Raw genomic sequence first — 25,519 nt, 5'->3', positions numbered from 1 at the left:
ATATCATATTAATCAATAAATTGGATTGATTTAATGTAAATATATGTGTTTTGGCGATATTTTATTCGAATAATACGTATATGGAATGAATCGTGGTCCATAATTTCGACTTAAGAAACGGATCGATTTCGAGTTGGTGAATTGGATTTTCGTGTTTAAATCAACCCGACCCGATCCGACTCAACCCTTCTCGATCCGACTCCATATACTCCTGCGGTCGCTCGCTCGCTCGCCCAGTCGCAATTTGGCTCGCGAAAGGCCCGGAATCTCTCGCACGTTTAGGTCAGATCGAAGTTGCGACGGTTCTCCCGAAGGCAAACATGGCGTCCGGAACCGGCGGCATCGATCTGCTCTCCGTGTACAACGACGAGGAAGAGGAAGAGGAAGAGGAGGAGGTGCAGGTTGCGCCTCCGGCCACCTCGGCGGATCCCGTCGCCGGAGCTGGTAGCGCCGATGACGTCGATGGAGGCACGAGGGCTGCCCTGCAGGACTTGTCATTCGAGGCCACTCCGCCCCCCGGCTTTCCTCGATCCCCTCCTGTCGACGATGCCATGGATTACGAAACCCTAAGGAGTCCCGTCGCCCGGAGCCCCACGCCACCGCCGCTGCTCCCCTCTCAGCTACAGGCTTCTCCCCTCCCCGCAATTTCCCCTTCTCCTCCGCTGCTGACGTCTTCTTCTCTTCCGGAGCCTCTGGATTCTCAGAGGATGAGGACGGGGTCACTTGCTATCGTTGATTACGAACATGATGAGACCGCTATGTCTCCCGAGCCCGAGGTGACGTTTAGACGTTTAGGGTTTCTTTGTTCATTTTAGTTACAGTACCTTAATCCTGTTCAAATTAGTTAGTCATTCTCTCTATCCATGCCCTAATGATGGTTTCTTCCTACTCTCCTTACAAATTTGACTGTATAAGAATTGACTGATCTGTATAGTAGCATGTTCCTTGTAAGTTTGAGTGGATTTTATAGTACAGCTTTCTTATATTGCAAAGCATCGGATGTGGCAGGAGGGAGAGATTTCGAGCAATGGTCGTCTCATGCTTGGAGCAGAGGTTCAAGTTCCTGATGGTAATTTTAATACCGAACCTTTTTTAATTAAGAATATTATGCAAATTATAACAATTTTGCCTTGTTAATGTTTGCTCTAACTAGGTATTTCATAAATATGTTTTAAAGGCTATTTCGTCAGTTCTGTTGCAGCCACAATCTATTCGTCACTTTAACCTTAAGACTGGTTATCTTAGGAATTAAATCGTCTTATAAAGTGGAAATACTATGATTCAAAAGGAATCCTGAAATTGGTCAGCACCTTCAATTTTAAGTTGTCACTCTGTGACCTTAGTTTTGACAATTTGGTTCAGATGTTCCAGGTTTGTAGTGCACAAGGAAACATGTTCAAGTTCATGAAGTTGAGCTTCACACAAGTTGCACTGTGTAATAATCTGAGGTTTTCTGTGAAGATTCCATAAAAGTAAATTCTGCCATTTCCATTTGTTGAAATAACAAATTTAGCTTACCACAGTGTTCATAATCTTGATTTCCGTAAGGAATAACCTAGTTATTTAGATACTTAACAAGTAACTCTAATAAATTGAAATTAAAATGATTATATGATGACACATACGACCAAATATCTGCTTCTTACATGTTGAGGACTTCTCTTATTTTTGCAGTACTTTATATTGTTAAGGAAGATATTTTTGACCTTATTATTGGTCATTTCATTGAGTTTCTTTCCGAAAGATTAACATTTTTTTTCTGAAACTAATTTCGTAGTACCAATTTTGCTTAAGGTCATTAAAATAGCATTATAGCAGTTTGCATCTTGATGCACGTACGTAGATTCATAGAGAGGACACTCATTGTGTTCTCTTGTTGATTTTCTGGGGAATGCAGATGATAGAACGCCTCCAGGAACTGTCCACATATTAATGCCAAACACTCAGCTAGAACCACTCCAACCTTCTGATTTATCTGAACAGCCTAGATCTGAAAATGGTATGCCAATGGATGTTACTGGATCTGTGACCGAAGTAACTCAGGTTGAAGATGCTGTAGTTTCCATGGAAGTGCAAAAGGATGACCCATTAAGTAGTTTTCTTCCTCCACCTCCATCAACTGAATGCCCTACGGAGCTACAGGTTTCCTCCCACCTAAATCTATTTTTGCCTTTGTTAAACTTCTGTTTTATGTTTATCAATATTATCCAATGCTGGTGTCAACTTTGTTTATTATATTTGTTTGAAATATGCTGTTATATTTTATCAAGGGACACAATATTGGTTACTGTTTGTCCTGCATGTGTACTTCATGTCTGTACTCTGTAGTCAACCAGTTGATAAAAAATGATTAAATTTTGGTGCATTGTTCAATGTAACCAACTTAGGCAATGCATATTTATGTTTATTTTGTTACTAGTAACATCTTCTTAATTAACAAATGAATGGACCCATAATGACCAGAATGATTCAGATAATTGTAAGAAACCTGTGCATAGTCTCATTTATATCTGTGTTTTTGTGCCTTTTTTTTTGCTGATCTTTTCAGTCTCATTATTTCAGGAAAAGATAAACAAGTTTCTTGCATATAAGAGGTGTGGGAAAAGTTTTAATGCTGATTTACGTAATAGGAAGGATTATCGAAATCCTGACTTCCTGCAGCATGCTGTGAGGTATCAAGATATAGACCAGATTGGGACATGCTTCAGTAAAGATGTTTTTGACCCTCATGGATATGACAAAAGTGACTACGTTGATGAAATAGGTCATTCACAGTAACTTTTGAACTTCATAAATTGTCTATGCGTATTTCTTTTGGGTCTAAAGTGAGTTTCTTAGATTGTCTATTTCATGTGAACTTGAAGTTTATTGGCATGTGCTACACTTTCATGAAGAATGATTTTTTTCTTTTCTGAGGAAACTCTTGTTTTGTTTGGTGCATATGAGAGATGACCTTCATTTTGGCATGTGTCTATGCAGGTGGACTAATCTCTAGAGGTTCTTTGTTACCATTTGTGATAGCCTGAATAGTGACATCTAAATAGTTCCATTTTGTAAATAATGAAAAGATGTTCATGTGTAGATGGACATGCTGACAATATAAAAAATCTACTTTCACACTTGCGCACATATCTTTGATAGTGACAAACTGACAATGCAAGCTGCTGGTCTAGTATGTTATTTTGCACCATAGTGTGCAAAATCCCCTCTGAATTGAGATATGTTATGAACAATGCAAGTGGTATGGGAACGATCTATCATATTTGATCTGTGAAATCGGGATTCATAGAGAAAGATTAATAATTAAAAAAGCAAAAAATATGAAAAATTAAATAAAATTGGGAACTTATATGCTAACAGATTCTTTATTTTCATTTTCTTGTAAGATGTGATTTTAAAGAACTTGTAGTATTAAAATATAATAGATACAAAATCTGAAAAAAGACAATGAAGAATAATTCATTAAAGGAGTATGCTATATCTATTAAAAATAGATATTAATTATATTATACAAATATGTTACTGTAGTTATTAGCTATTCTGTAATTCATACAGAAATCCAAATCTATTCACTAATGATTTTGAAGATAGCAATTGACCCTTTCTGTGATCCCAGTTCTATTCTAATTTACTTATAGGTGAATTATGGTGTAATGGAAAAATAAATAAGAAACTGTCTAAAGAGACCACATATGAGATATATGATCAATTTCAATCCTCATGACATCCCCCTTCTTGATGCAAGGGTCCCCATTTCTTTAATATATTAAGAGCGACTTTTATCTTATAATTTTCTATAATTAAATTTTTTCTAGGGTCTCATGGTTATGGCGACAAACATTACAATATGGCAGACAACAAAAGTGATGGTTATAGCAAATAACAAATGCATTATATGGAATTATGGTTGTTAAGAGAATAATGTCCCGTATTGTCACAGATTTAGTTGGTTTTGCCTAAGTCGTGCGGCACCCTTGCATGTCCGTCCGCAAAGGTCACCCTCCCCGAAATCTCTCATGGTCCCTTAGGACCTGCAAAAGAGAAAACGGGTTAGAAAAAATGCCTCACTTGGGATCCATAAGCAAACATTTCAGAAAACACTTTATAGCCAATGTAAATTACAAACATACTTTACAAGTTCTGAACGGTTGCACAACAAAGGATCTAAAATGGTCCACTACAGACCAAGTATCTCTCACAAGTGTCCACATGACACAACCTTTATTTATAAGCCTAAAACGACCAACAAACCCAATTAAAATGGGGCTATTAAGCCTTCGACCGTCCCTCTACATGCTGTGCAAAGCATGAACAAACCAAAAGACACGGACATACATGAGCATTGCATTAAACACCCTGTTTACAGTTTTGTCCATGACATTCTCCCCCACTTATTCCTTCGACGTCCTCGTCGAAGTTTTTGCCGACACTGCAACTTCTCGCCTTTGCTGAGTCTTCAATCTTTTTCTCCAACTGCAATGCACCTCTTGGCTCCCAATTGCTCTCCGCTGTTGTTATTGAGTAGTCGAACTTTTGATCCGCCATGCTGTTTCAACTCGCCAATGACTCTTGACTCTAATGTGGGGTTGGCTAAGTTGTGTTGATCCCTGTTGTTTCATACGGATCCTTCTGATAAAGGAAAAGACCATCCTTCCTATGTGCCAGTTTCTCAAATGCCTCATGCTGCTCGAATTCGGTGGATGCTTGTTGGAGTTTTAATGAGCATCGTCTCGCAAACTATTGAAGTTTTTGAGTCTTTCCTCCACAAAATTTGCCCATCGACTCTTCTTTCACTTATTTGTCACTTCCAAGTAGGTTCGCATCACTTCCGCTTTCGATTGACGTTCTGTTAGGAAATAAAGCAGATAATCTACTCTCAGTAGCACTGATAATCATTGGTAAGGATTTGACAACTATTGTCTTCCATTTGGTTTCTTCGAAGTGTCTTTGAACATGTGCAGAGCTCATCTACTGGATAGATAAAAGAATTGAGGTACTCGGTTTCGCCCATTCTCTTAAGAGTTGAGAAGTCAAAGGTTACTTGACTTCGCTTGCCTCGAGGTTTGTACTCCATGCATCGAGCTGGTTACTAGCCTTCGCCCACTCTTTGCTCATGCTTCTGAGCACTTCTTATGTTTGCACTCCTTGTGTTGAGTTATAGCTACTGTGATTCATCTTCTCAATGTCATCGAACTTCTGTAATGCAGGAAGTTTTCACCCTAACTTGGAGTAAGTCTTTAATAGTTTTGGTCGCCTCTGGGATTGTACCGTCCTCTCCATGAACCTTGTCGCTTACTCCACTGAGTAGCAAAGGTACAACACCGTGTACTGCCTACTTCATTCCTTGGTCGTACACTCTTGTATGACCCGAAGTCCTTCACTTTCGGCTATCTTGATGAGAAGCTCGTTGACACCGGTCTTACGAAGTTCCTTGGCCTCTGCCCTTCAGCCTTGTCTTGGTACTTGGAGTTTGCCTCCGCATGCTCCACCTTCTCGGCCCCTTTCACGACCAAGCGCTCTCCCTCCTTGAGAGCAAGGAATCGATGACTTCACGAAAGTCCCATCTCTGCGGTACCATGGCGCTGCCATGCCTATGGCCCTACTATCCGTCGCCTCACATCTACATCCATTTCTTCACGATCGGTAGATATGTCTTTGTGGTACTCCTCCGAGTCCACCTTCATTCTAACTGATGCTTGGTTTTGGGTAGCTAAGTCCCTCTGGACTCGTCGTCGCTTCCTCTTCTCTTTCGACCCCCTGCTTCAACACCTCTGTGTTCTCCAAGCAGATCCCCTTAGTCGATGGAAATACATACTGCAACTCCTATATATGGCCTTTGCTATCATGTTATAGGGTTCGTACCAATTCTGTTCTCCTTAGCTTCCTTGGTAGCAACGTTCGTGGGGTTGGCTAAGTTGTGTTGATCCCTGTTGTTTCATGCGGATCCTTCTGATAATGGAAAAGACCATCCTTCCTATGTGCCAGTTTCTCAAATGCCTCATGCTGCTCGAATTCGGTGGATGCTTGTTGGAGTTTTAATGAGCATCGTCTCGCAAACTATTGAAGTTTTTGAGTCTTTCCTCCACAAAATTTGCCCATCGACTCTTCTTTCACTTATTTGTCACTTCCAAGTAGGTTCGCATCACTTCCGCTTTCGATTGACGTTCTGTTAGGAAATAAAGCAGATAATCTACTCTCAGTAGCACTGATCATCATTGGTAAGGATTTGACAACTATTGTCTTCCATTTGGTTTCTTCGAAGTGTATTTGAATATGTGCAGAGCTCCTCTACTGGATAGATAAAAGAATTGAGGTACTCGGTTTCGCCCATTCTCTTAAGAGTTGAGAAGGCAAAGGTTACTTGACTTCGCTTGCCTCGAGGTTTGTACTCCATGCATCGAGCTGGTTACTAGCCTTCGCCCACTCTTTGCTCATGCTTCTGAGCACTTCTTATGTTTGCACTCCTTGTGTTGAGTTATAGCTACTGTGATTCATCTTCTCAATGTCATCGAACTTCTGTAATGCAGGAAGTTTTCACCCTAACTTGGAGTAAGTCTTTAATAGTTTTGGTCGCCTCTGGGATTGTACCGTCCTCTCCATGAACCTTGTCGCTTACTCCACTGAGTAGCAAAGGTACAACACCGTGTACTGCCTACTTCATTCCTTGGTCGTACACTCTTGTATGACCCGAAGTCCTTCACTTTCGGCTATCTTGATGAGAAGCTCGTTGACACTGGTCTTACGAAGTTCCTTGGCCTCTGCCCTTCAGCCTTGTCTTGGTACTTGGAGTTTGCCTCCGCATGCTCCACCTTCTCGGCCCCTTTCACGACCAAGCGCTCTCCCTCCTTGAGAGCAAGGGATCGATGACTTCACGAAAGTCCCATCTCTGCGGTACCATGGCGCTGCCATGCCTATGGCCCTACTATCCGTCGCCTCACATCTACATCCATTTCTTCACGATCGGTAGATATGTCTTTGTGGTACTCCTCCGAGTCCACCTTCATTCTAACTGATGCTTGGTTTTGGGTAGCTAAGTCCCTCTGGACTCGTCGTCGCTTCCTCTTCTCTTTCGACCCCCTGCTTCAACACCTCTGTGTTCTCCAAGCAGATCCCCTTAGTCGATGGAAATACATACTGCAACTCCTATATATGGCCTTTGCTATCATGTTATATGGTTCGTACCAATTCTGTTCTCCTTAGCTTCCTTGGTAGCAACGTTCGTTTACTCGACTTTGTCCTTTGACTTGTCGGGCTCCCTTAAGCGAATATAAGCACTGGAGCAGTCCAACTCTCCAGCTGCTCTGATTATACCTCTGCATGATCAAGTCCCTCCCATGGGACTCACTGGTACTTACATTCAAACTTTTCCCTTAGTGGTATACATCCCCCATATGCTGATGACCAAGGCTTTCATTTGATGCAAAATTCGATACACGCACGGAAGACCCGCCTCTGCGGTACCATGTCTTTCACTCCCTGAATCCATAGCCCTTCTTGTCGTCGTGTTGTTCACCGAAGTGGAGCTCCCAGTAGCTCCCAGTAGCTCCCGATCATACTTCTGTATGATATAGTCCCTCACGGGACAAGATTCGTGTGTATTGCATTACCACGAACTGTTCCACCACAATCCGCTGCACCATGTCGCCTCCTGGTGACATCTCAATTGCATTTTGATCCTTGTGGGATGAACTCGGATTGTGATTCCTCAATGTGTGGCCTCTGCCAATACATCGTAGGGCCTCTTCCACCTTCAATTGTGTTCGCTCCTTTGGCAATCGACCTTCGTCCACCCGCTCTCGGGTCACACCCAGACGAAGCATTGCTCTAGGACAGTCCGTCGCCTGGTAGCTCTCGAAGTCTACCAACTTCGCTAAAATTGATGCGCCATTGTTTGAATCCTGGGCCTTTGCCCCTACCAGCACAATCTCCGCTACGCACCGCTTCCTTCATGGCAGCACTGTGGCATATTCTTCAAGAGTATTCGCCTTCGCATCCTCTTGCTTCGTGCTAAGGCCTTCTGAACCCAACTTCGCCTTCGTGAGTTGAGTCGCCTTGGTTCCTCCATCAAAGACTTTTTCGAGATAAGGTGCATGTGCCTAGAAGCTCCATTCGTCTTTGGCACCATGCAAGATGAGTCCGCTCCATCAGAAAGATGGACCCCATGGAACGACATGATCCCGCTCTTGTCCCGCTCTTGTCTCTAAAAGAGTTCATGTCCTTAACCTCTGTCCAAGGAAAGCTCTGTGCCTTCGCGCTATGTTCCCATCTTCTATGCTGGCTCTCTTCATGCGGCTTATGTACTTCACCAAGTTACACCCAAGTTGCTTCGCTCCTCGATTTGCATTGAGTTGATGATGGTCCTCACACCCACCATTCCACGGGTCAGCTCTCCATTGAGTCCGATCTCCATATCGACTCTAAGTGTGCCTTCATTTATGTTGCTTTGGGTCGCTCCCTCACTTGATCTCGCAATGCATCCACCAATGCATTCTATAAAGCGAGATCATGCGACGACTCCTCGCCGCTCGCTCGGTCCGTTGAGCTTCGTGGAGTTGTTGTTTTGGAGGTACTCCTCAACATGTGCGGCCCGTTGCACATGATTCTCCCTCTGGAGAATCGAGACTTATCCCTCCTATATATTTGTCTCGTTGGAGCAACATCTTTCTTCGTTTCCTGCCCTTTGAAAGTTTCGGAGACCGTCATCCCCTTAGACTACTCTGACTTGCTGAACAAATTGTGTATTGTTCTGCCTCCTGCAAACGCACTTGCTAGATTGCGACTCCACGTTAATACAGCCTCCGCTGCATCACTCAAGGCTTAGCAACATGCTGAACTCGCTGCACACTTCAGCCCCCTACGGACGTATCCTTCTCATTCCAAAGAGAAAGTTTTAATGCTCCATGGCATCGAGTTTCGACCGCCTTGGGATGACCACGAACATTCTATCGTCCGCATACAAGCCCTTGCATGAGTATCGAATTCTTTGAGTTAGCAATTCCCCTCACCTCTGTGAGCTTTGCACAACTTTTTCGGTCACTGAGCAACCTATTCCACCTTGCATGATCTTATCATTTATCAAGCGCCTTGTTTGCATTTAGCACCATTATATATGGTTGTCAACGTCGAGCCGTAGCTCGAACTCAGCCATCCTAACTTTTGTGCGCTACGCATTCTTCCAAGCTTGCTTGTCCTCGTGGTGCCTCTTGCGCGAAGGGGTGGCCATTCCTCTGAATGCCAATTTCATATGCCCGCACCTCTGAGCGACTCCTTTTCCCTACATCTCCATGCTCGTTTTCCCCCAAACGGCCGCGTATGCTGGTTGCCCTCAACGCAGCCCCCCTAGGTCCCTTACGTTTACATGCCAAGTTCTACGAGTGCTTATCCCGCTATGATACCATCTGTCACGGACTTAGCTTGTTTTGCCTAAGTTGTGTGACACCCTTGCATGTCCGTCCGCAAAGGTCAGGCTCCCCGAAACCTCCCATGGTCCCTTAGGACCTGCAAAAGAAAAAACGGGCTAGAAAAAACGCCTCACTCGGGATACACAAGCAAACATTTTAGAAAACACTTCATAGCCAATGCAAATTACAAATAAACTTTACAAATTCTGAATGGTTGCACAACAAAGAATCTAAGATGGTCCACTACAGGTCGAGTATCTCTCACAAGAGTCCAATGACACAACCTTCGACTGTCCAAACGACAGAACAAACAAAAAGACACGGACATACATGAGCATTGCATTAAACACCATGTTTACAGTTTTGTCCGTGACAGTATGACATTTGAGCACTATTTATATTCAGGCTAAAGCAGTAGTCTTTAAACTCGTTACTTGATTGTTTGCCATTTTAACATTATATTTATTCTTTATATGGAGGTAACCGAAAGCGGAAGGTTTGTTCATAATTACATATGTTAATGGAAGTTTTCTACTTCAGAAAATTGAAGCAATTTAAGAAAAATAAAGCTATAAAATTATTTAAAAGAGGTTATTTGCATCAGTATTTCAGTTTTTCCATTACATTATATGCATATATTTATATATAGAACATAGATGGTTTGCATATCAAAACTTCGGTGGTCATTGTTATGTTGTTTGGGTGCACAAACCATTGTGATTCTAAAAGGCAACGGCTGTGGATGCAAAGTTAAGAGCATCAGGGAAACTGTAAACTGAAACCCAAGAATAATAGGTTGATACTGTTTACAAATTGCTTTTACTTATATATTCTGTATGCTGCTAATACTGGTGGTGTTCTCATAGTTTCTAAGATGCTCCCAAAGTGTCATTGATCATTCTTTTGGGCTAAATACTGTATCGTTTTTTCCTAAGTGTTTTTTTCAAGGACATAATATGCTTGCATGGTAAACGAGTTTCTTTATCATACTTTTTGTTATGTCATTTTATGCTGTTCATCTCTGTTGCATCACAATCGGCTTTTTGTTTTGTCTATTAATTCATGTTAAATAATGTAACAGTTTTGCAGGCACTCCTTGTACATTGTTCCTAACGTGGTCTTCTGTTACAGAGAATGAGATGAGGCGTGAAATGGAAAGGAAGGAGCAGGAAAGGAAAAAGAGTCAGAAAGTCGATTTTGTTGCAGGTGGCACACAAACTGCCACTGTTGTTCCATCATTAAACATTAACACACAAAATTCAGGTACCAATCAAAGGCTCCACCCAAAAGAGTGGAAAATGACTTTTTTCGGTGATTTCTGTTGTGTTTGCTTTAATATGATTGGTCAGTGCTTATATGCAAATTGGCTGTAATCATTTGTGAAACTCTTTTTTGCAAATTCTTTTTTTTTTGCTAGCTTCAGTTGCAGTTGCTGCTTTAGCTGTATTACCACCGGTTCCAACAACTGTAGATGCGACAACAAGAGACGGTAGACAGAACAAGAAAACAAAATGGGATAAGGTTTTGTTTTTTAACACTTGTGATGCCATTAAAACTGTAATGGATTCAGGAATGTTAACTATTACATCTATGTTTTTCTTTCCTGCAGGTAGATGGTGATATAAAGAGCTCAACACTCTCTGGAGGACATGACAATCCATCAACAACGAGTGTACATGCAGCACTACTGTCTGCTGCCAATGCTGGTGCTGGATATACAGCTTTTGCGTAAGCTTTTGATGCCAATATGCTTTTTATTCTTCCTCCACTCTTTTTACAATATATTATAAATAAAAATGACTATGTTATGTATGTATTTACAAAATTATGTATATGTATTATGTGTTTTTATTTCATAATAATATTAGGTGTTCAGAATGTAGAGTGAAACATTTATTAATCAGTTTCTTTGATCACTTTCCTACAAGGTTTGGTACATTAACGATTGTCTTTTTGCTGGATGCACTAGTCTTTGTTGAGTTATCTGCAACATTATGGGGTGTTATCTGCAGGGGATGAACCCCTTGTACATCACGTGATTCGATAACAATCATGTTGGACATATAACTTTTTGAGTCTTCTATCAAGCCTAAAACAAAGAGTTTAGTCAAATATCTGCTACAAATTAATTAGTGTATTTCTTGAAATTAATAAGATTTGTTTGTAGTTGTAAGGTTTAAAATAGTAACCAGTTGTCCTGAAATTATTTAGTGATAATCTATGACTTTGGAAGGAGGATACTGACAGAGTATTCTGTTCTATATTAGCATGTGCAGAAAAAAATGTGTTTATTATTCTTCATCATTTTGTTCATTTTCTACACAGGCAAATGAAAAATGCATATGGTTAATATGATATTTCATTTTCATTTGGATACATTGAGATCAATCTAATATTGACTCTACACCTTCACTTTGTGGACATCTCATTCAACCTGTTGTGCAAATGAAAATGTAATGGGGTAGTGTTTTTTGGTCTTGAATTGATCTTAAAAACCAATTTGGCTGTTAAATTCATGCTTAATCTTTTGGTGTGATGTCCTCACATTTTTGTCGTTAGCTTTTCTTCCTAATTCTGACTTCTTTGGTCGATGCTGGGTTTTTCTGTGAGTACTTAATAGAGAAGGTTTCAGGGAGTAATAGAAGTAACCTGGTGGAGTCATCTTAGTTAATTCTGAAGTAGAACGTATGCCTGTTGTTTCAGGACCTTCATTTGGAAAAAAAAGTAGATAATCCTTGTTGTTTCATATTATTGCATCTGTTTTTTCCCCTGAATTATTAAGGTTTTCTCTAATTGATTCTTACAACGTAAGATCTTATACTGATTTCTGGAATGCTGTCCTTAAGAAGTTTATCTGTGCAGACAACAAAAGAGAAGAGAAGCAGAAGAAAAGAAGGTGGGTGATAGGAAGTTTGACAAAAGATCATGACCTGATTGAAGTTCTAGGAGAGGTTATCCTTGCACCTAAATAATCTTTATATGGTGAAAGTTTTTTCTTCCTACTTTTGTGTGTGTGTGTGTGTGTGTGTTTTCTCTACAGAACGTATGCCTGATATGCCCATTTTGTTTTCTCGCAGGTACAATTGTACTCCTTATGCTTACCTTTTCCCCCGGTTCGGCAGCTAATTAAGTCAAAGAGCAGCATTCAACGACCAGATGCAGCCCTATGGTAACTCTTGAAGCTCGATGATCAAGAGCTCCTCCATTGAAGTATAGGATTGTATTGTAGGCCTACCGAGAAAGCGCATGCCACATCGGTCTTCCATGTAAATCCTCTTCTTCGACAATGCATGCTTCCACTAAGAGCTTTATTTTGATGCGTTATGCCGGTACCAAATTGAGACCAAAATGTTTTCATGTAAATCTTTCAGCCAGAGATACGCCAAGATCAAGACGTGTTCATGTCGAATTGTTTTCAGAAGTCGCTTGGCGAGGCCAAGCCTTGACTTTTAACCAAGGGACAGTCTATACAATTCCGTTGAGCCATTTGGATGTAATGCCCGAGTTCCTTCTTCGGGGTTTGAATCTGGTTCTAGTACAAATCTAGCCTCATAAAAAGTACCTGAAATCCAATAAAAAAAATCTGATCCGTTAACCCGACAATATGTCTTTTTTTATCCGAGCTCACGGGTGTTTAAAGTTAATTCATCTGCATTTTTTATTAGCCATTATTTCCCTCTCGATGGATTATGATTCTATGAGAAGCTATTATATTTAGGGTAAACATATTGTCACTGTGACTCGAATAGCTGCGCAATGATTGACAACTGTTAAGAGGTTTCAAAAGAGGAATATATCCTTATTTATTGTGATGGGCAGACATGATACTACAAAACCACCTTTTATTTCCCACTAAATATAACGCAAGTAAAATGTGTTGTATGTCGGCTACATTTATTATAGTGTTGGACTGTCTTAAGTGGCGACTTGAGAGAGAGAGAGAGAGAGACAGAGAGGGAGAGCATGAGACCAGCGATCCCAATCTAGACCACTAAAGCGCCGCCCCACATGGCTTCGCTGCCGTTGGGACCACCGCCGCCAGGCCACGACGCTGCCGCCGCCGACGCCGCCCTCACCCTCGCTCCACCTCCCCGGCCGGAAATGGCCGACAAGAAGGTCGCCCCCTTTTCCACCTCATCGCATCCTGCCGATTCCCTTTTCCGCTGTTTGCGTTGGGTAGCATCTTCGATTACTTTGCAATCGCCATGGTTGCGGAACGATTTCGTCGTGCCTTCTGTTTTGTGTTCACCCCTGTGGAAAAGCTTGATCGTGTCTGAGAGATTACTTGTGCAAGGGACCTTTCCGCGTTCCTTTTGCAGATCTCGATGGTAAATTGGGTTTTGAGTTATTGTTATGAGGGGTCGTGGATCTGTCGGTTCTTTCGTTTCCCCGTTTTCTTGGAAATTCGGTGATTTCCCTCTTTTTCTCATCACAACGTCGTTTTAACAAACTGCGAATTTTGTTCTTCTGATCTGATTTCTTCTGCCGCGCTTGATTGCGACTTATTGCTCTTTTTTTTTTTTTTTTCATCATTTCATCTTTATTTACGTTAAAAAAAATTTGCAATATCCACCAAACAAATTTACGACAACTTATCATAACAAGCATCTGTTGTTCAGGAGAGTGAACCAGTAACTGGTCATATCATCTCCACCACCATCGGAGGCAAGAACGGTGAACCAAAACAGGTTCGAAGCCAAATGTGTTGTGCCCGATGATGTCAAATGGGATCTTAAGATTCTGCTTTAGTTCACTTGTTGTGGTGCCTTTTACTTGACATGCAGACAATTAGCTACATGGCTGAGCGTGTTGTAGGGACTGGCTCATTTGGAGTAGTCTTCCAGGTTTCGTACTTCAGGATTTGTATCATGTGATTTTGTGCTCTGGATTCAGATATGGTTCGTCTCTGGCAGGCCAAATGCTTGGAAACGGGAGAAACAGTTGCCATAAAGAAGGTTTTACAGGACAAAAGATACAAAAATCGTGAGCTGCAACTGATGCGCTCAATGGATCATCCAAATGTTATCTGTCTTAAGCATTGTTTCTTCTCCACTACAAGCAGAGATGAGCTTTTCCTTAACCTAGTTATGGAATATGTCCCTGAATCTTTGTATGGCGTCCTAAGGCATTTCAGTAATGTGAATCAGAGGATGCCACTTATCTATGTCAAGCTGTACACATATCAGGTATTCTTGCCAATTCTTGAAGATTTCTTGATGTACACATTTAATTTAGTATTTACATAAATAATTTATGCAGATATTTAGAGGGCTGGCTTATATCCATACTGTTCCAGGAGTTTGCCATAGAGATGTGAAGCCACAGAATGTTCTGGTAGGTTATTGTTACCCAATTATTAGTAAGTTATTAGTTCTGTTTGAGAAAATCTGTTGTTATATGGTTATTTATACATTCCACAGGTTGACCCTCTTACTCACCAAGTCAAATTATGTGATTTTGGAAGTGCGAAAATTCTGGTATGTTTTATACTCAACAAATATTGTGCCATTTATATTTTTTTGTTCTGGGAAATACTTAAATGGTATAAATTAGGTATGTCATTGTGACAATCGATGGCCATTCCTTCTCCAAATCTGCTATGCGGTCTAGCCACACCCAAAATAAACATGAATAGGAGAATCACATTCTTAAATGAATAATTATGTTTTCTTAAAACTAACCTTTAACAAATGAGTTCCATATGGGTTCTCCATTGAGTTAATGAACCAGAAATTGAGCTTAATTCTTTTCTACACTGGTGCAAGACAATTAGGTATTTTCATATGCTTGAACATTGATATACCATTATTAAATAAAAACAAAATAAATGACCAAAACTTGGATAATTAGTGCCAACAATCTACTAAATTTTGTTCTTCAACTACTGAAGCCACTCCTTGTCTTTTTATGAGATGCACAGGCATGGTGTAAAAGGGACCAGTGTGGAGTTACTACTCTTACCAAATTGTATATAGGTAAAAAATATAGGAATGGTGGATGTTACTAATTGGATTACAATTGTCAGTTACAGTGGACTTGTTTGCAAGAATTTTTATGGTGGCAAATAATTGTCACACTTAGTCTCGGTTTTGAAAGAAATAGGAGATAGTGGTCTGACCTATAAATACTTGGTATTTTCTGGTATGACCTTAATTTAAAACCATGATTTCATCTTAACATCATTGGTTAAATTGATATCCTACTTATTAGGTGCAACAAAAATCGATACGATGATATGTCAGTGCAGCTATCTGCATTTCATGTGTAAAATATTTTGAATGCTCATCACAAGTATCCCTTTTTTATCCCATGATGTCTTATTTCTAGCCATTTTGAGACCAAAAAGGAACATACAGGAAATATATGCAGACTTAGCATTTGTTGCACTATCATAGATGTGTGATATTAGCTGACATGGCATTGTCTTCCTGGGTCACCCTCATATCATATTTCTAGCTTATATGTATTATTAGTACTAGAAAATTAACTTTTTGGAAAATATGGGAGAAATTAACTTAGACAGCTGGCCCTAAAGCATCTCAATAATTTTCTGTAGGCATGAACTTCATGATGGCTTGCCAATGTTTAGAGCAATTAATATACTTTATTGCTTGAGCAAACAGTAGTAGTGGTAGAATGTTCTGCAAGAAAATTCCAGCTTCTCCTGTTATTGTGTTGCATAGTTTGACTATTATATGAGTCTTCCTTACATTTTAGAATTTATATTGTTTTAGGCTGGGCAAAGTAATTCTGAAGTACCAAGTTCTATCATGTAATGATACCAACCTTGTGCACAGTGTGACATGTCCTGTCATGTTTATAGGCGTCTTAATGATTGGTGGTTCATGATATGTATATATTTTGATTGTGCATATTCATCCTCAAAGCGAAAAGAAAACATGATATTTGCCCCGTAATGTAATCCTGATTATTGGTTATACATGGTTTGCCTAGTCAATGACACATGTCATTGCATATGACCCTTGTTTGTTTCTGAACAGATGACATTATAGATCACACTTTTACTAGATCTCCGAAAAATGGGTGGCCAATTTATGAGGTTCTGCCAATGCAGGGTCTTAGATGGATCAATATATAGAGACTGTCCCTTTCATGCATCATAGAAGAAAAAAAGAGAAACTTCATTTTACCTTGCCAGCAAACAAATATACCCCTCCCTCACACTTGTGAAATTCATCTTTCTTTTGGGCTCTAATGTTGCCATTTTTTTTTCTATTAATTAAACTTTCCTACCAGGTTAAGGGTGAAGTGAACATATCTTATATTTGTTCTCGCTATTACCGTGCTCCAGAGCTTATTTTTGGTGCAACTGAATATACAACATCAATTGATATATGGTCAGCAGGTTGTGTTCTTGCTGAGTTACTTATTGGCCAGGTAAGCATACAACAAATTCTAAAGAGCAGACATTTGATGCAGTCTTAGAAATTTAATTATTTTAAATTGTCTATATGTGCTAGCCACTGTTTCCTGGTGAAAGTGCTGTCGATCAGCTCGTCCAGATAGTCAAGGTATGGCTTTGTGACATCCTCAGTTTATAACAAATGTGTGTGTGTGTGTTTATATATATATATATATATATATACACTCTTTAAAATTGTAAATGGTAGATGAAGTGCTCTAATGTAGGTTCTTGGAACTCCAACGCGCGAGGAAATTCGGTGCATGAATCCTAGCTATACAGAGTTCAGGTTTCCACAGATAAAAGCTCATCCATGGCATAAGGTTAGTTGCATGCTTTTCTGAATGACTGTAGCTTTTCATTTTTTTCTAACATATATCTTCAAAATTCAAAATATACACATCAAAGGTGCTAGCAGAGAACAATGCTTTAACTTGAATCTAAAGTGCCAGAAGATAATAATGAACATCCAAATACAGATAGCCTTATCTCATTTAGTAAAGGACATTGTTGGATGACTAGTCTGAAAGTGATCTGTTCTGATATGTTCTATTGCTTTTTTTTTTCACTAAATGAGATAAGACTAGTCAGAAAGTGATCCAGATTAATTTTGTGTGTATTACGCTCATAATTTGATTTCTATGTTCATTTTAGGTCTTAACGGTAAAGATTTATAATCAACTGCCTGTGGTAACTTGTGATTTCCATCGTCATCGTAAAGCAAAAGGAAAATTTAGCTGTGGATATCCCATGCATTTCTCAGCAGGATGTTCATCTCTTAATCTATGGATGTACTCATACATCTTTTCTAACTTCTTTCTGGGTTTCCTGCTAGGGAACATTTTGGCACAGGTTTATATGGTTTAAATTGGGTCAAAAGACCCTTTGTTTACAAGTGAAATTTTAAAATTGGTAGCATCTAAGAAGTTAAAAACCATATGTGCAATTTATATCTTTATTACCTGATCAAATGAGTGTGTAGGTTATCATCTTTGGCCTATGCATTAAATTTGTCTGGTGACCATGGAAAAGTTGGTAGTTCACTACCAAAATTTCAGATTTAAGTGCTGTTAATATATTTTGAAACAATTTTTCTGTAGCTGAGTTACTTCTCAAAAAGCTTGTTGCCATTATTATGCATAATGTAAATGTGCTTATTTTGAAGAGCAACTGTAGTAAGTTTTGATTTTCAGATTTTCCACAAGCGAATGCCTCCCGAAGCTATAGATCTTACGTCACGCCTTCTCCAATACTCCCCATGTTTTCGTTGCTCTGCAGTAAGTACTTTTCTCCACTTTTTTCAAGTCAATAAAGCATTTAACAACTTTCTAATATGCTAGAGTTAAAGCTTATTATGGTTGGATTTTGTTTCCTAAGATTTGTAAACATATTATTTTTTATTGTTAGGATTAAAAAAAAATGGCCCTGTGCCTAAGGCTTCTGCCAATTTGGGATATAGGGAGGGACAATTGTCCTTGATCACCTTTTGTACTTGCATGAACAAATTAAAAATGTTGATTTTTTTCCCTTCACTTTTGTGAATTTGATCTTTGTCCAGCTGGAAGCATGTGCCCATCCCTTCTTTGATGAGCTACGAGAACCTAATGCGCGATTGCCAAATGGTCGCCCTCTGCCTCCTCTTTTCAACTTTAATCAAGAAGTACGAATGCTAACTTTTTAAAGCTTTGTCTGCAAATTTTGATGTTCCCCATTTGTACTGCTATGTTTTTTCTCTAACTGAAATTTAATTGACAAAAATTGATAAATAAGAATCTATCAGCTGCATATATCGGTTTGCTTTCTTGCTGATTATTGATAATATTAACATAATATTGATAATTTATTCACATAGGGGGCGGTTGGGAATAATTCAATACATTTGTGTGGGTCAAGCATGCTATTGTATCTCTTACTTGAATTGGGGATTAGGCAGGGGTCTGATGGGACTTTCGAGAGGTAGGTTGAGATGGTTTGTAAAACCCATACCATTCCCATCCTATTATACATTGCAGTATGCACTTTATGTGCCTTGCCATGTACTTGCGCAGATACAATACCGGATTTTATTTATATGGACTCACACTGCAACACAAGTTTTCTCCTGTAGACAGCAAGGATTTGTCAATTAAATTCCTGGTCATTGATATCTCGAATCAGCTATGCTACACAACCATGTTCTAGACATCATGCACAGAAGCACCTATATTTCAGTATCCAACAACTTAATATTGGATTATTTCCTAAACATGCCCATGCCGACTGGACTTTGTCCACAATTTAGACCTCAGCTATGTTAGCAAATGATGATTTCTAACAAAGCTAAGCAATTGTCTCTCTAAATTTTGTGTTAGACTTTTCTATGCGCTGGTGGCCTTTTTGATATCTTCCAGTCATCTTCAGATCTGATTGATGACTTTTTTGAGGTAAAAGTTGTCAATGATGATTGTCCGGAAGAGATAATAAAAAAATTTGCTTCAACAATCATGAAGTTTGTCAGCTTTGCCAACATTGAATTGCTTTTCCTTTTACCCTTTTAGAAAAATGGCATAAAAAGTTTACCCCTTTTTCCATCAACTTTTAAGCTGCTTCCCTGGATGACCAGTTTAGCATATGCTATGCTGATGTGAGATCTTGGATGCCTGTGAACTCCATTTCTGTGGTCCAAGGAAATGAAAGGGCGTGCTTAGGATGATTCTTAGAGTGAGAAGGGCTGGGATTCTGAAAGTGACCGTTCACTCGGCATCCTGGTTGTTATCTGGAGATATAGCAATTACACATCCGTACAAACTTGAATAGTTGCATGAAAACGGTCAACACTGATGGATATTAATAGGCTGCTTTGTGTTTGCAGTTGGCTGGAGCATCACCAGAGCTTATTAACAAATTGATTCCAGAACATGTGAGGCGGCAATCTGGTCTCGGTTTCTTGCATCCAGCCGGGACATAAACTCATAACACTTCCGAAGTGTGGTTCTCAGAAGATAGAAGGCCCTTGTATTTGTTCATTTCATGTCCATGAGAAAGTTTAGGAAAAAGATGGCTCACTTGATGGAAGCTGACAAGGCATAGCTTCTGGACTGTTTAGGTGGGTCCCTAGCCGATGCTCCTATAAACTTGTGACTCTTTGAGTGTTAAGATATATGACTAGAGGGCAGGGTGCAGGTTTCTTCGCAGTGTTGTTTGGCTGATACATTTCTGTTCTCAATGATTAGCCTGGTTATCTTGGTTTCTATTTAATAGTACTGGAGGATGGTAATTTTAAGGTGGTTGGATGTAGTAGCCTGTTGTGTAAATGTAATACCTGATTCATAGTTTGGATGGTGTGGAGCTGGAAACTGGGAAATCCATGTATCACCCCAATTTATATTGTATCTTCGACCTGTGCTTCGAGTCTGATGACTGCTAACCTATTGATTTATGACTTGTGCCTGCTCATGCAAGCGTTGGTGATGATTTCTACAGCCTTAACCACTGCAGCTAGTGACGCACTTATCAGAGATGGTCAATGCACAAGGAGTTTGGTGGAAATCCAAGGTAAACCACTACAAAGTATGCCTTGTTTTATGTCAGCATGATGGATTGTGCTTAGAAATAAGTTTTCATCACCGCAAAGTTGGTAGTTGATTTAGGTTTGTGCCTTTTTGGCAATTAAGAGAAGCTAGAGAATGCTTTTGTCATCATGGCCATGTAATAATAGTAGCAAGCTGTTCATTGCCTGGTGCTTATGTTGTCACACAAACAATGAATATAACATGAGTGGAATGGCTTTTGTCTGTGTGCTTGCTTCATCATCAATGATTTAGGTCGTCGTTTGTGTGTCGGCAATCGGCCCACCTGCCTCAAGTCAAAAAATATGATTTGGCTGTGTTGTTGTTGTTGTCTTCTACTTTTGTGTGCAGGCCTCCTGTGATTTCCAAATGAGAAGGCTACCAAACCCAAGTTATTGACTTGTGGCAGAGGAGGCATTCTCTTCAGGAGAAGTCCCAACGCATGTGCTGCTTCATTCTCTGTGGCATGTGGAAGACAGCACGGGGTCCCATACCACCAAAGTGTCCTGTAATTGTCAACCACCCTTCAGAAGTTGGGGAATTTATGTCTTCTCAAAATCTGGAAACAGTCTTTTTGCCCATGCAAATTTTTCACGGCATGTTCTTTCAAATATTAAAATCTTTCTTGTGCATTCTTGTTTGACATTGGCTGGTTTTTGAGTTACATTGGCATGCAAAATGCCTACACTAGTTTTTAGTATTTCTTACGATCATAATAAGTCTGTAAAAAGTGTTGATATCTTTTAGATTTTTAACTAAAAATTCAATGATAGTTGGCTATCCAACATTCTGATACAAGTTCATATATATGTATATATATATATATGTATATATGTATATATATATATATACCTTAAAATATTTTATGTATTATGGTAACATCGTGAAAGTTTAATCTCATATCGAATATCAGAAATGAATAATATATGATGAGGGCTCTATTGAAGAGTATATGATGACGTGAAACAACCACTAGATTGGACCTCACATGCACAATATTATAGTTTAATTTTATTAGTTTCTTTCTTATAAGGATTATTTAATTGTTTAAGTGCAGGGGATTATAATATCCAACTTGCGTTAGATAGATCTAATATTAGTAATTTAAATTCAATATATATATATATATATATATATATATATATATATATATATATAGAGAGAGAGAGAGAGAGAGAGGGAGAGAGAGAGATATGGATGCTCAGAAGACTTGACACAGTCATTTGTGTCAAATGGATCATGGAGATATATGTATATTTCCATGTTTATTCTCGCAATAGAACCGTCAGTGCTTCAACTCCATGGCGACCTCCTCGAGGAGTGCAGACATGACACGCTCTTCCACCTGACCCACAACGCCATCAACTTCTTCCACGCAAATGCCGTTCCTCCAGCCCAAGTCCCACATCGCGTTCAACCACCCATCTCCGCATCGGAGATCCCTCTCCAGTCTCACGTAAAGCCCGTCCGTGGAAGCCACCTTCTCGTCCGCCTTACCGTAACTGGCGAGCCTTCTCATTCCCCTGCTCATCTCCCCCACCAGCTTATCCATGGCCGCGTCGTCCGCTGACGAGCTCCTCGAGCAGGCCGGCAGCAGAGGGTGGGCGCAGAGATCTCGATGGCTCCTTTTACGCGCTACCGACTCCTCTGCGCAATCCCAATACAGCTTGGCATCTTCGTCAACCTGCTTCAGCTCAGCGAGGCTCATCTCATGCGCATGCGACAGGAGTGAGAGAAGTAAGGCTTCCAGGTATCCCTCTTTATCTTCTCTTTTAGCGGTGTTTCTGGCCTCGCTGCCAACAAGCTTCGCAACTGCTGCTTTTGCTTTGCCAGGACTTGTGCTGGGCTTCGGCATGATCTCGCACATGATCTTCTCTGTGAGATCATCAAGGTTACAAGGAAACGAAATTAATTTCTCGAGTTCCAACTCCGTGGATTCCAAGGCTGAGTGGATGCTGTACCATTGATGGCTGCTCTTGGGTGCAGCCTTCTCTGTTTAGGAGGTTGAGCCGCAGGTATAATAATGTTGATCGCTGATGCATCCTCTGCCTTGCGGGAAGGATCGATGATTCCTTCACCGTCTTTCCGCTCTGTAGTCTACAAAAACAGAGATGGTAATATCGAAGCATTCTAATGTGAATAAGAGTTACAAGTCAGACCACCACCGAGTATATATATATATATATATATATATATATATAAATTCTAAAGGATATCTTTGGAGCCAAAATGGTTGAAATCAGCATGAAAGATTCTATGCATTTATATATCATCTTTTATGCGCATCGATCGAACACTTCCATCAGAAGAAAAAGAAGCTTCTTTTTATTTGTTCTACCTTGAATTTGGCAGTCTTTTGAGCTGGTTTTGATCCAGTAACCTTCTTCTCTGTTGACGCAGTAATGGTGGAGCTCCTCGACACCGGTTGCTGTGGTCTCCCTCTGCCGAAAGCGATGCTCTGCTTTCGGGCCTCGGTTGATGCTGTTCTCGTCTTCTTGGCGTGAACCACCGGAGCTGCTGCAGTCTTCACATCTCTTCTGCTCTGTGCTTGCTTTCTATCCGAACCCGACTTTTGTCGCCCATCACACGCGGAAGAACCTGCTGCCATTCCACTCTTCGAGATCTCAACTTCCTTCCTTTCTGATTCGTGTGCCACTTGTCTTCCTGAAGTCTTACAGGAACCGAGCTCCTCCTGCTTCGCTCCTCTCCTCGACGATGTGGCTTCGTCATCCGTATCGAATCTTCTGTTGCGTTCGATCTTTTGCAGCATCGACCTTGTCGCCTCGGGCGCTCGAACCTGTTGTTTTCTTTTGATGGATTCGGCAGGGACTTGTTCCAATCCCATAAGCCTCGCGATCAAGCTTGGAGCTTTCATCTTCATGGGTTGACCCGAGGCTGTGATTGGATTCCTTGTGTTGACCTCTTCCTCGTGACGGGAGGCATTCGATCCACTTCTCGGATGGAAACCTAATGATCGGCTAGACGACGCCTTCTCATCGTCGGAAGAGTTCAGTAGCAGGCTGCGGCCGTAGAGGCTGTCTCTGATCACTTCTTTCAGCTCCGCCCCGCAGCTCCTCCACGAACGACTGCCGCAGAGCTTCTCTTCCTCCGGCACTGCCAATCTTCTCGACCCCTGCAACCCTCCTCCCTCCACGGGTTCTTCCTTGCCCAAAAACCCTGCCTTCTCCTTCGTCTTCGGAAGACCACGGCCGGCGTTCTTCGATCCGCCATCGAGGTTGGCCACCTTGAACCATGAGCTGACCACGTAGCTCAGCCTGCGAGCTCGCCCGGAGATCTCCAACAGCTGCACGTCGCCACTCTCCCCGAAGGCCATCGCATCGCCTTCCCTCCTCGCCACCCAAGCCGACGCAATCGACAGCCTCTTCGGGGGATTCCACTACAGCAAAAGGCGATGCGGTTGACTCAAAATCTTCATTCAACCGTTCCAAATCGTTCTCTTCTGCCGACGGGATTTGCAATACGAATCCACAACCAGCTACCTTAAATTGGCTGAAACCATTATTCTATCCATATATAGGTATAAGACTACCACAGACGAGGCCAAACGATCCATGTCTTCCTCGCCAACAGAAGCATCAGCACGTCACTGAAATCTGTAGCAAATTTGACAGCGTGGAAGACTAACCCTTTCTTCCAAGAGAACAAGGGAGGAGAAAGAGACCTACCGGAGACATGAAGCGTATGATCTGCGTGGAAGATCAAGAAGAAAGACCTGTCTCCATCCCCACCAAGAAGAAATGCGATGTCTCGACTCGTCTACGTCGCGGAGCACGAGGAGGCGGAGGACGAGCGAGCCTTGTGCTTCCTGCCGGTCGTCACGCAGACTGAGCCCATTTAATTGGCGGGTCCATGCGATGCTGTTACTCCGCAGTAGGAGGAAGGAAGACAACGAAACCGTGCCGCAGACGCAGGACCAGATCTGTGAACCTTAGCCGTTTCCTCTTCCCTTTCATTTGATGTGGGGAGATCGTCTTCTCCAAGGAATAATGGAGGAGGAGTTGACCCACCATGTTTTCATCGATGAAAGCCCCCCTCGAAAGCGCTCTATCAGAGCGTTCGTTCGTAGAGCAGGTGGACACGATGGAGACGGTGAGGAGTCGTTCACGATGCATGATGGGATCGGATGAGGAGCGAGGAAGAGCTGCCCTCTAAACTTGGTTCTCGCATGGGTTTTAAGCTGCATGATGGGATCGTCCCAGCAAATATATCTATCACCTCTTATTCCTTGTGCTTCCAATCGTTGTGGGGGGGGGGGGGGGGGTTTGGTTATGGCATTCACGGTCTCTGTAGCCTTTTTCTGATTCCGTGTGTGGGTATTGTGAGTGCACCAATTAAAATCTTCTCGAGAACAACAACAACAACAACAACAACAACAAAAAGATTCCTCACTGAATGAATGATTGTAGCTGCAGCTGTAAGTAAGGATACTATGATTTGATATCTCAGGTCTGATATCAAATATCAAATATAATGCACACATCATGATTGTTGTCCTTTGTCACTGTTTCTGCCGATTGGTGACCGTATATTTTGGTTGAGGAAGGAACATTATGGATAAACTTTAATTATGCTTTTTTTTAATCATAATCTAATTCTATAAAATAAAGTGACTTGATGTTTTTTTTTGTCGAGGTCTAACATTAAATAGTAATACACAACTCTAGGCTTATAAACCGATTCAATTCTCTGAGATTAAACTCAGCAGTCAAAACCTCTTCATCTCCTCTCCTCTCCTCTTCCCATCTATTGTACATGGTGGATGCATGCCTTTTATCCTGTCATCTTTTCAGAAGAGAAGGCAGTCCATTCATTAGTTATCATATGTGAGAGAGTTACTAGGCAGGCTGTCAATCTTGAGGGGCCCCACAGGAGGCTGCATGGAGTGCAAGGAAATCAATGGACATGGCTGAACAACGAAGAAAGCAGGAGGTCCTTGGCACTGAGATGATGACGGCCACCATTGGCTGCCACAAAGCACTGCACTGGTCTATCAACTTTTGTGTGGGCAAAAGAAAGATGACACTGTTGCAAAGTTTTGGGCAACCCACGAATTGGATCCTTTTGTTTTCTTTATTATTATTATTATTTTATTTTATTTTATTTTATTTTTAAAAAAGTACAGAAGT

At 40.9% G+C, this 25,519-nt stretch overlaps 3 protein-coding genes across 5 annotated transcripts; 2 read left to right on the top strand and 1 right to left on the bottom strand.

The window, feature by feature from the left end:
* The first annotated feature begins 224 nt into the window (after positions 1-224).
* LOC103978373 (uncharacterized) lies at positions 225-12,898 on the top strand. 3 transcript variants are annotated; one of them, XR_671141.3, is made up of 9 exons: positions 225-776; positions 1,009-1,069; positions 1,898-2,142; positions 2,563-2,764; positions 10,533-10,664; positions 10,819-10,922; positions 11,011-11,129; positions 12,264-12,383; positions 12,479-12,718. XR_671141.3 is itself a non-coding variant. In XM_009394149.3 (9 exons), the coding sequence occupies exons 1-8, from the start codon at positions 321-323 to the stop codon at positions 12,328-12,330; spliced, it is 1,386 nt and encodes a 461-aa protein (XP_009392424.2). In that variant the 5' UTR covers positions 225-320; the 3' UTR covers positions 12,331-12,352; positions 12,479-12,898. The 3 variants fall into 3 exon arrangements, 2 of the variants coding, with proteins under 2 accessions (XP_009392424.2, XP_018678330.2); XM_009394149.3 differs by having other exon boundaries at positions 12,264-12,352; positions 12,479-12,898; XM_018822785.2 differs by having other exon boundaries at positions 10,825-10,922; positions 12,264-12,352.
* Positions 12,899-13,309: 411 nt separating this feature from the next.
* LOC135624895 (shaggy-related protein kinase eta-like) lies at positions 13,310-20,204 on the top strand. The gene is made up of 12 exons (XM_065128952.1): positions 13,310-13,517; positions 14,021-14,089; positions 14,186-14,245; positions 14,315-14,587; positions 14,661-14,735; positions 14,822-14,878; positions 16,659-16,799; positions 16,883-16,933; positions 17,052-17,147; positions 18,018-18,101; positions 18,383-18,484; positions 19,676-20,204. The coding sequence occupies exons 1-12, from the start codon at positions 13,410-13,412 to the stop codon at positions 19,769-19,771; spliced, it is 1,212 nt and encodes a 403-aa protein (XP_064985024.1). The 5' UTR covers positions 13,310-13,409; the 3' UTR covers positions 19,772-20,204.
* Positions 20,205-21,577: 1,373 nt separating this feature from the next.
* LOC135624881 (uncharacterized) lies at positions 21,578-23,706 on the bottom strand. The gene is made up of 3 exons (XM_065128926.1): positions 22,711-23,706; positions 22,334-22,469; positions 21,578-22,247 (listed from the first exon to the last, which is right to left on the bottom strand). Exons 1-3 carry the CDS (start codon positions 23,704-23,706, stop codon positions 21,658-21,660), a joined length of 1,722 nt encoding a protein of 573 aa, XP_064984998.1. The 3' UTR covers positions 21,578-21,657.
* Positions 23,707-25,519: the final 1,813 nt, after the last annotated feature.

Source organism: Musa acuminata, chromosome BXJ1-3 (assembly GCF_036884655.1).
Source record: "Musa acuminata AAA Group cultivar baxijiao chromosome BXJ1-3, Cavendish_Baxijiao_AAA, whole genome shotgun sequence".
Taxonomy (NCBI): Eukaryota; Viridiplantae; Streptophyta; class Magnoliopsida; order Zingiberales; family Musaceae; genus Musa; species Musa acuminata.
This window is presented reverse-complemented; position numbering and strand designations above follow the sequence as displayed.

Coding starts and splice junctions, on each gene's coding strand:
- LOC135624881 (XM_065128926.1), bottom strand. CDS start 23,706: ATGGCCTTCGGGGAGAGTGGCGACGTGCAGCTGTTGGAGATCTCCGGG. Junction 22,470..22,710: donor AAAAGACTGCCAAATTCAAG/GTAGAACAAATA, acceptor CTGTTTTTGTAG/ACTACAGAGCGGAAAGACGG. Junction 22,248..22,333: donor CCCAAGAGCAGCCATCAATG/GTACAGCATCCA, acceptor ATGATCTCACAG/AGAAGATCATGTGCGAGATC.
- LOC135624895 (XM_065128952.1), top strand. CDS start 13,410: ATGGCTTCGCTGCCGTTGGGACCACCGCCGCCAGGCCACGACGCTGCC. Junction 16,800..16,882: donor CTGAGTTACTTATTGGCCAG/GTAAGCATACAA, acceptor TATATGTGCTAG/CCACTGTTTCCTGGTGAAAG. Junction 16,934..17,051: donor AGCTCGTCCAGATAGTCAAG/GTATGGCTTTGT, acceptor GCTCTAATGTAG/GTTCTTGGAACTCCAACGCG.
- LOC103978373 (XM_009394149.3), top strand. CDS start 321: ATGGCGTCCGGAACCGGCGGCATCGATCTGCTCTCCGTGTACAACGAC. Junction 2,765..10,532: donor TGACTACGTTGATGAAATAG/GTCATTCACAGT, acceptor CTTCTGTTACAG/AGAATGAGATGAGGCGTGAA. Junction 10,665..10,818: donor CATTAACACACAAAATTCAG/GTACCAATCAAA, acceptor TTTTTTTGCTAG/CTTCAGTTGCAGTTGCTGCT.